Source organism: Narcine bancroftii, chromosome 3 (assembly GCF_036971445.1).
Source record: "Narcine bancroftii isolate sNarBan1 chromosome 3, sNarBan1.hap1, whole genome shotgun sequence".
Classification (NCBI taxonomy): domain Eukaryota; kingdom Metazoa; phylum Chordata; class Chondrichthyes; order Torpediniformes; family Narcinidae; genus Narcine; species Narcine bancroftii.
The window spans coordinates 110,946,235-110,960,522 of record NC_091471.1 but is presented as its reverse complement, the minus strand read 5'-3'; the positions used below and the strand labels follow the sequence as shown (position 1 = coordinate 110,960,522).

At 39.9% G+C, this 14,288-nt stretch overlaps 2 protein-coding genes across 46 annotated transcripts in view; one reads left to right on the top strand and one right to left on the bottom strand.

Moving 5' to 3' along the window:
• Positions 1-10,183, bottom strand: part of rbm47 (RNA binding motif protein 47) — a 365,648-nt gene extending 355,465 nt beyond the window's left edge. For 18 of the 24 annotated variants that reach the window (XM_069924838.1, XM_069924841.1, XM_069924842.1 and 15 more), the window contains exons 1-2: positions 10,043-10,183; positions 8,667-8,881 (exon numbers count right to left, since the gene is read on the bottom strand). The gene's annotated coding sequence lies outside the window, so the exon portion shown is untranslated. The remainder of the gene's footprint in view (positions 1-8,666; positions 8,882-10,042) is intronic. The other 6 variants (XM_069924850.1, XM_069924854.1, XM_069924848.1 and 3 more) reach the window with 1 other exon arrangement.
• Positions 7,842-14,288, top strand: part of LOC138757470 (putative methyltransferase NSUN7) — a 141,960-nt gene continuing 135,513 nt past the window's right edge. For 10 of the 22 annotated variants that reach the window (XM_069924820.1, XM_069924830.1, XM_069924825.1 and 7 more), the window contains exons 1-3: positions 10,243-10,383; positions 11,560-11,654; positions 12,248-12,591. In XM_069924820.1, coding sequence (XP_069780921.1) covers positions 10,381-10,383; positions 11,560-11,654; positions 12,248-12,591 — 442 coding nt within the window. In that variant the 5' untranslated portion in view covers positions 10,243-10,380. Of the gene's footprint in view, positions 7,985-9,465; positions 9,572-10,241; positions 10,384-11,559; positions 11,655-11,864; positions 12,040-12,247; positions 12,592-14,288 lie in introns of those variants that run through there. The other 12 variants (XM_069924814.1, XM_069924810.1, XM_069924815.1 and 9 more) reach the window with 12 other exon arrangements.

Below are 14,288 nucleotides of genomic sequence, written 5' to 3'. Positions count from 1 at the left end.
GCAAAAAAAAAGGCATGTCAGAAGGGAAAATTTATGGTAGTTATGGGGGTTTTTACATGCAAGTAGATTGGAAAAACCAGGATGGGAATGGATCACAAGAACAAGAATTTGTAGAAAACCTTTTTTTAGTGGAGCTTGAAAAGAGCCCACTAAGATCAGCTGTACTGAATTGGGTGCTTTGAAAGCTTAAATGAACCATTCGGGGCAATGATCACAATCACAAATTGAGTTCTGTGACAGCGTTTCTAGAGGTGGTTTGGGAGGAATTTTTAGAGCGGCTTGCACACACACACACATTTTAAAATAGAATTTTTGCAGAGGAGCAACAAAATAGCAACATTCAGCAGCTTGCCTGGGAGAGCATATGATCTTTACAGGCAGGCCAGAACAGTTTTGCTCTCAGAGAGGGAGGGTGTGAAACAGAGAAATAAGTCACAGAAATCATTTCCAGAGGGACAAGCTGGCAAACTTTGGAAGGCTGTCTGGTCAAATGAGAAGACTGGCGATCTGAAAGGTGTCCTGAAAGAAAGAGGATCATCTGGAGAACTCTGAAGGAGGCAAGTTTCATCAGCAAGACTGATTGAGAAGGAATCAGTTGTGGATGTCCTGGAAAAAGAATCTCTCTCTGAAAGCCAGCAAGAACCCTCCTGAGTGGTAACCATTTGGCTGTTAAACATGAAAGCCTGGTGAACTTTGTTAATGCTAACTTCTGTACACAATACAAGAATTGCCTGCAATCAGTGAAATTGGACTGTGATCCAAAGAACTTTTCTAATCTTAAATATACATTACACACACCTGCGCTTAGTACTAGCGGGGGGATTAAGTAGGTTAGGTAGGTTAAGTAAGTATGTTAAGTAATAAGTTAAAGTTTAATTCTGTTTTCTTGTTCAATTATAATTAAAAACTACTTTTGTTTAACTAACCCTGTGTTGTGTTGTGGTGCATATCTATTGCTACTGGTTTTTGGGGTCCTCTGGACTTCATCACAGTTCAAATGTGTTGGAATTTCACTAGCATGAGAGAGGAAATTGCCAAAGTACATTGGAAGGGAACACAGCAGAAATAGTTGGAGTTTCAGCAAGAAATGAGGAAGGTGCAGAATAGGAAATATTCAAAGAGGAAAAGTGTCACAACAGTGGATGACAAGGGAAGTCAAAGCTCAAGTAGCAGTAGAAATTATGGAGGCATTCGTGATGATCTTTCAGGAATCAATCAATTTTATTATGGTCCTCGAGGATTGGATAATAACAAACATCACCCAATTATTCAAGAAGGGAGAGAGCCAGCAGAAAGTAAATTATCAACTGGTTAGCCTGACATTAGTGATTGGTTGGCCAGATGTTGGAGTCTATTCTTAAAAGAACTTCGAGGTGCATGACAAGTTAAGCCAAATCAAGCATTGTTTCCTTAAGGGAAAATCTATTGGAATTCTTTGAAAAAGTGACAAGCAAGCTAGATAAAGGATCTTTTGTATTTTTATGAAAGCCTTTGACAAGGTGCCGCACGAGGCTACTTAACAACAGAAGAGCCCATGGTATAACAAGAAACACTAGCGTGGGTACAATATTGGCTGATTGGCAGGAAGAAAGAGTCAGAACACAGGGATCATATTCTAAGTTGCTAATAGGGTTTGGTGTTGGGTCTGCTTCATTTTATGTTCTATATTAATGATTTGGATTATTGAATGAATTTGTGGCCGTATGCAGATGACACATAAAGATTGTTGAGGAAATAGAGAGGCTGCAGAAGGATTTAGAAAGATTAAGAGAATGATCAGAGATGTGGAAAATGAAATACAATGTAGTAAAATGGTACTTAGCTGTACAGTGGTGGATGTAGATTAAGTATAGTAGGTGAATGAAGGCACAACTTCAGATTTGAGGCACAAATTCATGATTACAGGGAGTCCATTTAGAACAGAGATGTGGAGGAATCTTTTCAGCCAGAGGGTGGCAAATTTGTGAATTTTTTTGCCACAGGCCAGATCATTGGTGGGTTAAAGTTTGCATTTTTATGATGTCCAGACATTACAGTTTTGAGAAAAAAACATAACTAATTTTGTTTTTTTAAATATAAAATTACCCAGCTAAAACAAGTGTTTAGTAAAACTGTATGTTCACTAATTTTTCCAGACAAGCTAAATTAGCATTTAAATTAACTAATCAAAGCCACTTCCCTAATGAATTGTTCAAAAAGCTCACAAGAGTTTAGAGCAGTGGTTCTCAACCTTTTTCTTTCCACTCACATATCATTTTAAGTAATCCCTATGCCATCAGTGCTCTCTGATTAGTAAGGGATTGCTTAAGGTGGTATATGAGTAGGAAGGGAAGATTGAGAATCACTACTCAAGACCCAATTGTTACTGAAATATTTTGCTTGAGAAAAATTGTCATTGCCCATTTCCTTTTGAGTTTTGAAGCTGTGCGCATAACGAATCAATCAGGTACAATTAAAACAGTGGTTTTCAAGCTTTTTCTTTCCACCCACATACCACCTTAAGCAATTCCTTAAGTAATCACAGAGCACCTATGACATAGGAAATACTTAAAGAGGTATGTGAGTGGAAAGAAAAAGGTCAACCACTGGTTTAGAGCAATCTGAAAGAACCAGTTCCCATTTGATTAATGACTGATAACTATCTATCAAGATTACGGATAAGCTCTAGGCAGTGAAAAAGCCTGACTCTGAAGGTGTAGATTCTCTACCCTTATGTTGGGGGACTTACCTCTATGAATGCACCATGGCCGGCTCTAAGGTGCCAAATGCAATCCCTTTCAGTGAAGGATCATCGGCGAAGTGCTGCGCTCCACCGCTTAACATGAATGTAATGCCACTGCAAGCATCTGGCTACAGGTGGTCTGATGATATCGCAACGACACCATGAGCTAGTGACCCTCTCACCCCTCTCCCTCAATGATCCCCTCAGGACAGGAGTGGCCAGCGAGACATGTCAGGTCAGGGGTGGCCATCGGGAGTCATCAGGTCAGTGCAGGGGGGTGGTCCAGCAGGAGCCGTCAGGGCAATTGCTGGTCAGCGGGAGCTGTCAGGGCAGGGGCAGCCAGAAGGGGCCGTCAGGGCAGAGAGGACCATCAGGGGCAGCCAGTTCAGGCTGTGACACTGCTCCAGGCCGTTCCGGCACCTCACCAGGCCACTCATCAGCAGCTCTAAATATGGCAGAGCAATGGCCATCTTCCCTAACCATAATCCCCCATGCAGCTGGAACCATTCTGGGAAACACAGAGCGCTTCCAGCTGCATGGAAGATTATGAGTAGGGAAGACGACCATTGCTCTGCCGCGTACTTGACTGGTGGCGCCACAGCAACAGTCGCCCCGCCTCTATCAGGTCCGGAGTGCGCTACAAGATGGCTCTCAACATGAATGCGATGCGAGCAGCCTTTTAGGGCTGCTCTATGAAAAGTGAGTTTATATTTTTCCCTCCGCACTTATAGCTGGTCTCCAGGCGGAGGCTTGGCATGAAACGGCCTACTGTCTTTGAAATTAAGCAAATGTTTTCTTTATGTTTCTTAAATATTCAAATATTTCCCCCGACTGATAAATTTACATGTGATAATTAAAGTCTAACTCTCAGGTATACAAAACGTGGATATTCCCAGACAGCAACTCATTTGTATGTAAGAAATTAACTCTATTCGAGTTGACTTGTTCATGTGAATACTTATATGACGACAACCATTTCTTAAGAAAGTACACCCTGAGATGTGTTAAGACATGAAACAATGTACCTCACACAAATTCAAAGAGATGTTTATCAATTTGTAAGGGATTGACTGATAAAAATTCCCTTAAATTTTGTCCCTTTCCACTGTAAAATTCAATTGAGATTCACTCGTATTAGACAGGTGACTGTCTACCTATCCTTCAAACCACTCATTCCCGCTGGCGTAACTTGAATAAAATCTGTGCCTTGTATTTTGTGCTTCAGCTGTATATTTTTGTACCCTCAGAAACAGCATGATTATTACAGGTGTATTAAAGGCAGAGATTGATAGGTTCTTGATTAGTCAGAGAATCAAAGATAATGGAGAGAAGGCCAGGGAGTCCAGCTGAGTAGGGAAATGGATCAGCTCATGATCAAATGACAGGGCAGACTCGATGGGCTGCTTCTATAGTGATTTTTACACTGAAACAGCTGAATTATTTATAAAAAATAGCATACTTAGCTCTGGTGTGGTCATTTCCACAGGAGCACTTTTACACAGCTTTCCTGTGTAATAGAGTTTGTCGGAGAGGGGATGTTGTATTCATTAGTCTCGGTTCTTACGGAGTGCCTGCAGTCAATTTAAACTGCAGCTGCTCCGTAAAGATGTGTAGGAGTCCTGGTGGAAAAATTACAGGATGGAATTTACATAATAACTTCCATCTCGATATTTTTACACTTCTGGCGGAGCAGAACATTTGCAAAAATGTTCTGCTTCTCAGCGGCTATGTAAAAGTGCCTTAAATACTAAATGTTTTAGTTTGGCATCAAGAAGTTTCCACCAGTGACTTTTTATTGAGCACAAGATACACCTTTGACTCCATTGGTTTCTCCCATCTAGTTCAGGCCAACTCAGTATTTTCTTTCTACACTTAGTTGATTACTGTTAAAATTCAAAATCAGATTTTGGTGACATTTACAATCAAGTCAGCAGCTAGCCAGTCAATGCCAACTATGCTGATCAAGAAAGAGCAACCCAACTTCATATCTACCTTCCAGCACTATGTCCATGGCCCTGTAGGTAACCTTCAAGTACACATTCAAGTACAGTACATTTGAATGTGATGATCATTTTGCCAAATAAACCTTGCTTATCCAATCAGAAGAACAATCTTTCATTCTTACTTTTCAAACTTCTTCCCTAAACTCTCTCCAGGGAAATCACATTTTTCCTATAAAGTAGTGAGAACTATTTTGGCGCCTCACAGTTCGGCAAGCAGCAACCTCCTTTGAAGAAGACCGCAGAGCCCACCTCACTGACAAAAGACAAAGGAGGAAAAACCCAACACCCAACCCCAACCAACCAATTTTCCCTTGCAACCGCTGCAACTGTGCCTGCCTGTCCTGCATCGGACTTGTCAGTCACCAACGACCCTGCAGCAGACGTGGACATACCCCTCCATAAATCTTCGTCCGCGAAGCCAAGCCAAAGAAGAAAGTACCTAACCTCACTCTTACTGAAAATATAAGAAAGAGCAGGTTCTGGAAATCTTCTATAAAACAATAAATGTTAAAAGGGAAATGTTTGTATGTATTTTGGTTGATATGGTTCAGTGTGAAAAATAAAAAAAATTATTTAAAAAAAACAATAAATGCAGAAATTCTCCACAAGAAGTATTCTGTGTGGAGATAAAGTTAATTTACCTTAAATGCCATGGTTTAGTTAATTAACTATCCAAATAACCTATTGGTCTACCTTGCAACTTTTAAAGATCTATGGACACACGATCCTCACTAACTTTCTGTTTATTATGTATTCTCTGCCTTATTCAGATTTATTATCAACATATCACATATAACCCTGAGATTCTTTGTTCTGCAGGCAAAGGAAAATTACCATTTATAGGTAGTGCAAAAAAAACTGTACACAGTTTATACATTAAATAAATAAAGAAATGAAAACGAATAACAAATGTAAACAAACTGACTGAAATACAGAGAGATTTTTAAAAAATCAATAAAGTGCACAAGAGTCCATAAATGAGTCCCTGATTGAGTTTGTTGTTGAGGAGTCTGATGGTGGAGGTGTAGTAGCTGTTCCTGAACCTGGTGTTGGGAATCTTGTGGCACCCATACCTCATTCCAGATGGCAGCAGTGAGAACAGACCTTGGGTGGGTGGCGTGGATTCTTGAAGATTTGCTGCTGCTCTCTGACGGCAGCATTCCATGTAGATGTCCTCAATGGTGGGAAGAGTTTTGCCTGCGATGTCCTGGGATGCGTCCACTACCTTTTGGAGGGTTTTTACACTCAGGGCTATTGGTGTCTACCTTCCCACTGAGAGATCCCAACCAATATCGAATGTTTTGAAGTGCCAACTACAGTTGGCAGTATTTGTCTTCAATTTGAAAGCATTCAAAAGTATAAATCTTGTTGTGTTCCACTTATAGAGATCTTTGGGGATGCCGAAGTGGTAGGTGGTGGTTCCCATACAAGGTTTATTCCTTGTGTGTACCTCCAGATGAATTTACTTTTTATCGGTCCAATTTTGTCATAAAAATAGATTGAATGTAATGGGATATAGTCTTCTCAGAATAATTCAGCATTAAAAAAAGACCCAACCACCTCAGTTACACCGACAACTACTTTGGTGTTGCCTCATGCACCCATGATGAGCTCGTTGACATCATCCACTTTGCTGCCATCTTTCATCTTATCCTCAATTTCACTTGGTCCATCTCTAGCAACATTCTCCCTTTCCTCAATCCCTCTGTCTCCATTTCAGGAGACAAACTCGCAACAGACATCTTCAACAAACCCACCAACTCCCACAGCTACCTTGACTACACCTCTTCACACTGTCCCCTGTAAGGATTTCATTCATTCTCTCTATTCCTCTGTCATATCTGCACCCAAGACAAGGACTACTATGTAATCCCTCCACTAGACACATATTCCCCCCTCTGCCTTCCTCTGTGACTCCCTCCCCTCAATCGTCCCCTTGGTACCTACCCAAGACCACAGGAGATGCTCAACTTGCACCCAGACCTCCTTCCTCACCACCATTCGGGACCCAAAACAGTCCTTCCAAGTGAAACAATGTTGTGGTCTCCTCTACATTGGAGAGACTAGGCACAGACTGGGAGATCACATTGTTGAGCACCTCAGCTTTGTCTGCTTCAATCTCGAGGATCTCCCAGTGGCCACCCATTCCAGTTCCCCATCCCAATCCCTTGCTGACATCTGTCTATCGTCTCATGCATTGCCAAACTGAGACCACCTGCAAATTGGAGGGACAACACCTCGTCTTTCGACTGGACACCCTCCAACAGGATGACATTAATATTGATTTCTATGGCTTCCATTATAAAAAAACACCCCCCCCCCCCTTTCCTCCCCAGCTGTCTCTCTCCCTTTTACATCTCCTTTCACACATAATCAATTCTCACCTCTCCCCTTATCAAATCCAATTAGCACCTTTTGTTGGTCTGGACTCCTCCCCCAGCCAGCACTGTCTGTATTCTGAGATTTCTTGTCTTTTGCTCATTCTGATTATTCCACGAAGAATTATTCTGAGGCCCAAAACATCTCCAATATATCTTTGTTTCCTAAGGACGTTGAAAGACTGGCTGAATGCCTCTAGCTTTACATGGAACACTACAGCCCAGTACATGCCCTTCAGCCCTTAATGTTGTGCTGACCCTTTAAAAAGTACTAAACCCACCCCGAAATCCTCTATTTTTATTTCATCCATGTGCCTGTCAAAGAGTGTCTTTCATTTCATAGTATACATTTGTCCTCTTCACTGAAGCCACGTTTTAACATCCACCATAAATACGACGCCCCCACTCACATTAGGAATACACGCTCACCACCGAGAGCAAGCTGGCGCCTGGCCTGACACCGCGTTCCACCTGCAGGCCGCGTTACCATGGAAACCATTGCTCCGGCGGTGCCAAACAAGTTGGGGGTTATTTTCTAAACTATTGAACATCATGATTCACTTTCAATGACCTAAAACAATATAAAAAAATAACTTGAAAAGACTATAATTTACATTTTCGATGTCTTTTAAGAAAAAGAGGAACATCTATATTACAGTAGCTTATACCTTCTGCAGTGGTACAACCCATATTTGAATGACGCCACCCCGGGTGATGAGGTCATTGCACCGCCCAACAGGGGAGGAGCGACGAGCGTGGGGCAGGTCCAGGGACAGTGAAGCAGGGCAAGTGATTGCCTCGACTTCTTCACAGCAAGTCTTGGGTACCCAGTGGAGTTTAAACCACGGTAGGAATTTCGGCCGCTGAAGTGGAAATTAAAGGTGCCCAGATGATATTAGAACTTCGGTAGAGTAAGGAGGGGATTGTAGTTGGAGCCGGGGATGAATTGGATTTTTTTGTCCCCTCTCTGTTAAAGTTTGGTGAAACACGAATATCTGTAGACGTTCCGATTGTAAAAACACACCGAAATGCTGAAGGAACTTAGACCGGCTGAGTTCCTCCAGCATTTCGACGTGTTTTTAGTTTTATTATTAAGTTAACTAATTGTGCAAAGTAACAGGGTACAATAGAATAACAATAGAACAACAGTGTGAAATCAGCGCAGTGAGAGACTGTTGAATTAACAGTCTGGATACTAACTTTAAACATTTTTTTTAAATCTACAAGTCTGACATAAAAACGTCAACAGGTCAAGGCAGTATCTGTGGATAGAGAAACAAAATGAACTTTAGTTAGACAGACCGAATAAGTTCATTTTAAGTTGCGGGAGGGAGAGATGGATAAGATAATATTTCTAATAGGGTTGACTTGGTGATAAGTTGTTGGTGAACCAATGAAGACAGTTAGAGATAATATGGACAAATAATCTTAAAATCTGTGAAATGAGGACACAGGCAGCAAAACGATGAGCAATTAAAACCAAGAGTGCTGGAAGCGCTCAGGTGAAGTGGCACCGGTGAAGAGAGAATAATTTCAAGACGTTAGCTAAGACCTCTGCTTTACCTGGTGGAACTTCTGCTGAATTCTATTTCTGCTTCATCGTTAGCAAAATAACAATTCTCAGTCTTGTAAAGTCGTGATTTCACGTAATTTAGATCTGATTTTGCCTTCATTTGTAAGATCCTTGCATGCTTGTTGCCTTCGAAATCTCGCCTATTCTGTTTCGTAACTTGTTTTTAAACCTTTTCATTCAGGTTTCTCGCCTCAGCTTAATTTGGCTGGAATGAAGAACAGGAGTGCTCATACTTGAGAAGTTTGCTGTCCATCCTTGTCCTTGATGTGTCCTTTGACATATTAACCACCATTTTAACCCAATTAAATACCCTGTTGCCAAAATATTTTTGAAAGTTTACTTATAGATCACAACTTTAAGATTTCCAACTATGGCTTCCCTTACTACTCAGATTACCCGTGACTCGCCCTCTTGTCTCAGGTGGCTGATCATGTAGATCCACTCTACTATAGTCTACCATCATTTTTAGTCATTAATTGAAATGGGTATTATGGCCCATACTTAAGGTCTTTGCTTTTGAGGAAACAGGTGCTGTCTATGATGGAGGCACACTCGTGGTGAGATGTATTGTTTTTGATTCAAAGATGGCGGAGATGTGATAATATATTGTGGGTTATGTGAAATAAAAAATAGAAAATACTTTAAATAGTCATCAAATTGACCAGCATCTGTCCAGTGGTAAACAGTTAGCTTTTCCAGTGAAAGATAATAGATCTAAAATATTAACTGTCTTTTCCTCTCTTCAGATATTGCTAATACAAACATTTTCACCTTTTTTTTAATTTTCAGCATCCATTATGTTTTACTGTATTATCAAGAAGGCATGTGAATTGGAGAAGAATTTGTAGCTGGAGGTGTTCCTGCTGTCTTGGTACCCTTATCCTTGGCTGACAAGGTAAAGGTCTAGAGTGTGGTTTTGATCACCTTAGTGCTGTCAGACAGCCTTTTTGTCATCCGATCATAGATGGGACACCAATTCACCACAAATTACATTTCATTTCCCTCCATTCCCAACCACTGGTTTAGAATTTTAAAAAATTATTTATGACTTCATAGTCTTAGGAAAACCTAAACTGAATGTTCAATCACATTATTCTCTCTGAAACATTGTCCTTCTCTACTACAATTTCAATCTGGTGCCAGCTACCCTCTGCATTCATTCGTAGTTTCCAACTGCATCCAAATTTTCTTTTGTCATTTCTTCAATCCTACATACTCTATGCTTCTATATTTCATATCACCCCAATCTCTATTTCCTACATATTTTTTTTTCCATACATTGTATTGCTTGTTTATCACTTTTGCCATTATTGATCTCTGCTGAAGTACATTCTCTCCAATCATTTTGGGAATTTTCTGACAGTACCTGTAATTTCCATAATTTTATGTCTCTCCATAGTCTTCTTTCTTTCCCTGACATCCTCCAATGCTATCATTTCGCCTATTTAACTTTTACATGTCCAGAAACAGTGAAATGCTGGTCAGTAATTTGTTGATATAAAGCAAAACAAATTCAGTTGAGTTTATTGTGAGATCATAGACAAAGTGGTGTTTCATGGGAAATAATGTTTCAAGTAGCCAATTTACAAAACAATTTAAAAGCTTGCCTGCAATGAATATAGTGAACTGATGAAAATGTAAGAAGTATGAGCTGGGGTGCAGTGAATCAAATGAAAGAGATTTGGAGTGTTTTTTTCATTTTTAATGGTAGGTTTGGGAAAAGATGTATGACTTTTAATATAACTTTAAATTTTGGTGCAAGTTGATTATTTGAGTGGCAGTTCAAACAAGGTAGGAAACCCATTATTACCCATTAAATATACAAAAGAGAGAAATGTAAACAAGGAAAGAAATGTAGACAAACTGCAAATACAGAAAAAAAAATTCAGTAATAAATAACGTGCAAAGTAAGAGTCCTTAAATGAGTCCGATGGTGGAGGGGTAGCAACAGTTCCTGAATGTGGTGGTATGAGTCTTGTGGTTACTTGTATTTCCCAATAGGAGAAGTGAGAGCAGAGCATGCCCTGGGTGGTGAAGATCCTTGATTGCTGCTGCTCTCCAATAGCAGTGTTCCACATAGATTTTCCTGATGGTGGGGAGAGTTTTGCCTGTGATGTACGATCCTTTGCAGGTCTTTCCATTCCAAGGTATTGGTGCCCCTATACCAGGCTGTGAGGCAGCTGATCAGCACACTTTCCACTACACATCTGTAGAAGAAGTTTGCCAAGGTTTCTGATGTTATTACTGAACCTCCACAAACAGCTAAGGAAGTAGAGGCGCTGACATGCTTTAGCAAGATGAAATTACTACGTTGGGTCCAGGAAAGGTCCTCTGAGATAGTGGCTTGCAGGAATTTAAATTTGCTCACCCTCTCTGATCCCCTAATGATCACTGGATTGTACACCACTGTTTTTCCCTTCCTAAAATGTACAATCAGCTCACAGCCAGCGTCAAGAGGGGGTGATATTTGCCGGCATTGCCCACCCCCCAGGAGTAACTGTGCCACCCCCACCTGCAGCACTAACATCACTAGCGTCATTAGTCTCCATGTGATTATAAGCAGCGTGTTTGTCTGTTACATCAGAGGGATGGGGAAGTGCAATGATGGCTCACGGAGGAGGTTCATGGCAGGTAGGCACCATCTACCCCCCCCCCAACTCCCCAGCTGAGCATGTTTTGGAATGTTAGACTGTGTTTCTTTCCCCAACCTCCCAGCGATTACCCTAATGCCCCCCCCCCCCCCCCCATTAGATTTGTTCTGAGACTGACCCTGAATCAGGTCCTTGGTTTTGGTGTCATTGAATGAGAGGTTGTTGTCAGTGCACCATTCAGCCAAATTTTCAATGTCCCTCCTGTGCTGACTCGCTACCACTGTTTATACAGTCCTCTACTGTGCTGTACCATGCTGGCAAGGATAACCAGGAGAGGTCCCCCTGCTCTTTCCAAAATCAGATCTTCAACATTTCTTTTGAAAAGAGGTGAGCACAATGTACTGGTTTGTCTGAAAGACATCACCCCTGACACTACATTCCCTTCATTCTGCACCAAAGTGTTGATCTGCAGTATGTGCTTAACTTTTAAGTGAAACTTGAGCCTGTAACTGCATGATAATGCCACCATTGTTAACACACAATAAACTCTCTGCTCAATTTATGTTGTGTAAATAATCTGAGATGTTGTCATTACAGTTTCGCTCCATTATTTTTGCATTAAGGATGGAATCATTGGCCATTGATCCAGTTCTGATGGTCATCTTGTGATTGCTATCCTTGGAATCTATGGATGGATATTGGGAAACAATGCAATGGAAATATTGTTGGTACTTCCAAAGTGCTTTAAGTGAATAATTTTTACTTGTTTGAGGTGAATAGTCAATGCTAGTGGAATTAAATGATGAAATTGAAAAGAATAGAAATTTAAAATAAACATTTAAAGTTGAAATACAAAAGTAAACTGTTATATAAACTTTTTCTTTTGGTTTGTGAATCATTCTCTTTAGTATGATTGTTTTGTTTAAGATCATTTAAGGTAATTTGTTAACTTGGATAAATTTGCATTCTGATCTTTTCAGGATAACTGGAACTTATTTGTGTGACCGATTGGAAATATTCAAATATAAGAGTTCAGAAATGTTGCATACAAAAGATGAAGCAGACTCTTCACCTGAAGCATCGTCAGAGATTTTGTATCTTGATGCAATGACCGTCACACGTAGGACACAACCTGGTGAAAATGATGGCTACCCTGATGCTGTTTACATGATTTCAGCTAATGTATTTCAAAACATACATATTGAGAAACCTCTTTCTAAGAGGCTTGTACACTATGATAATGATGCCAAATCACCCATTCCAGAACTCAAAGATGACAAACTCCAACGCTCAGTGTATGACCTAGCCTTCAATGCTCTGAAGTGTAAGTAGAACAATTGGGTTGATTTTTTTAAAATGCAGTCTAAGGCACCAAAAGGATGTTGGTTGAAAATAGGTGCAGTTAGAGTGAAACACGTTAAGTCTGTGTTTAACCTTCAAGTAAATCAGACAGTTTTGGAGCTCCTGTTATTGAAAGAAAATACTGTTGTCATAATACAGAATGTAATGGATAAGGTTAAATTATTATGATAAGAGTGTTTCTTGAAACAAAAAAAAAGTATGGTGTGATTATTGGAGAAGCAGAGGCCAAGAATTAATCAATGTTTTTAAAATTCAGAAGCTTGAGATGCAAAGATAGAAAATGTTATTTTCATTGCTGACAACATGACATGAGCACCATAACACACCTGAAGCACAAGGGGATTTTTTTTTTAAATATAGATGTTTCATAAATCTAATATGTAGCCACAGTTGGCTGCTTGTAGTCAATAAATCATCAAAATGAAGAGGAAATTCAATGAAATCACATGTGGCTAGAGCAGTGGTCTCAACCTTTTTCTTCCCACTCGCATACCACTTTAAGTAATCCCTATGCCATCGTTGCTCTGTGATTAGTAAAGGATTACTTAAGGTAGTATGTGAGTAGAAAGGGAAGGTTGAGAATCACTGTTGTGAAATTGTTACTGAAATATTTTGCTTAAGAAAAATTGTCATTGGCCCATTTCCTTTGGAGTTATGAAACGGTGCACATAATGAGTCAATTAGGTACAATTAAACAGTGGTTTTCAAACTTTTTCTTTCCACCCACGTACCATCTTAAGCAATCCCTTACTAATCACAGAGCACCTATGGCACAGGGAATACTTAAAGTGGTATGTGAGTGGAAAGAAAAAGGTTGAGAACCACTGGGCTAGAGTTTCTGGTGAACAACAACAAAGGACAATAATAGTTGAGGACCCCAAAATTTTAATGTCATTGAATATCAATGTAAGGTAGTTAGACTCCTTTGTTGGAAATGACTCCTGTCTGACTTTCTGGGGTACAAATGCTACTCATCTTCCTTACCCGAACATTTTCAGGATCTTGCATGTAGCTGTGGACTGTCATTTGTTATTGGGATCTTTTTTGTTTCATCTAAAAGCACAATGATCTTATAAACCTTTTTACAAATTTTTACTCATCCTTCTTTGGTTTGGGAAGAAAACTAACTTTGTCAAAGTAATCTTAAGCTAAAATCAATTATCACTTGAATCATTCCAGTATTCTTTTATTCTCTGCACACTCTTTAGGAGCTTCGCACCATTCTTAAAATGCAATTGCCAGGAGTGAGTGTGATATTATAGTTGCTATGTAACCATAGTTTTATAGAGGTTCGAAAGGTCTCCTTGATTTATATTTCTAATTGTTCTCTCAATGTTTCCTTCCATGTTCAAAGACATGTAGAGAAATTGAGTCAATATTAATGTTAGATTTACAAAGTTTTGCTCAAAAAAGTATTATGTGCTATCCAAGCAAGCAGATAGTGCAACAGAAACCAAACAAACAACATTGTAAATAATAATGTTACAATAAGTCAAGTAGTGCAGGGAAGAGAGAAAAGTGCGAATACATAATGCAGCATACAAAGAAAAATACAGTTTAAAAACACCTAATTCCCATACTGACATGTCTGTCAGGGCCTCATGCCAAACAAACTTGTTCTCTCTCCTCACCAACTTTCCTCTCCATTTGAAGAGCTAC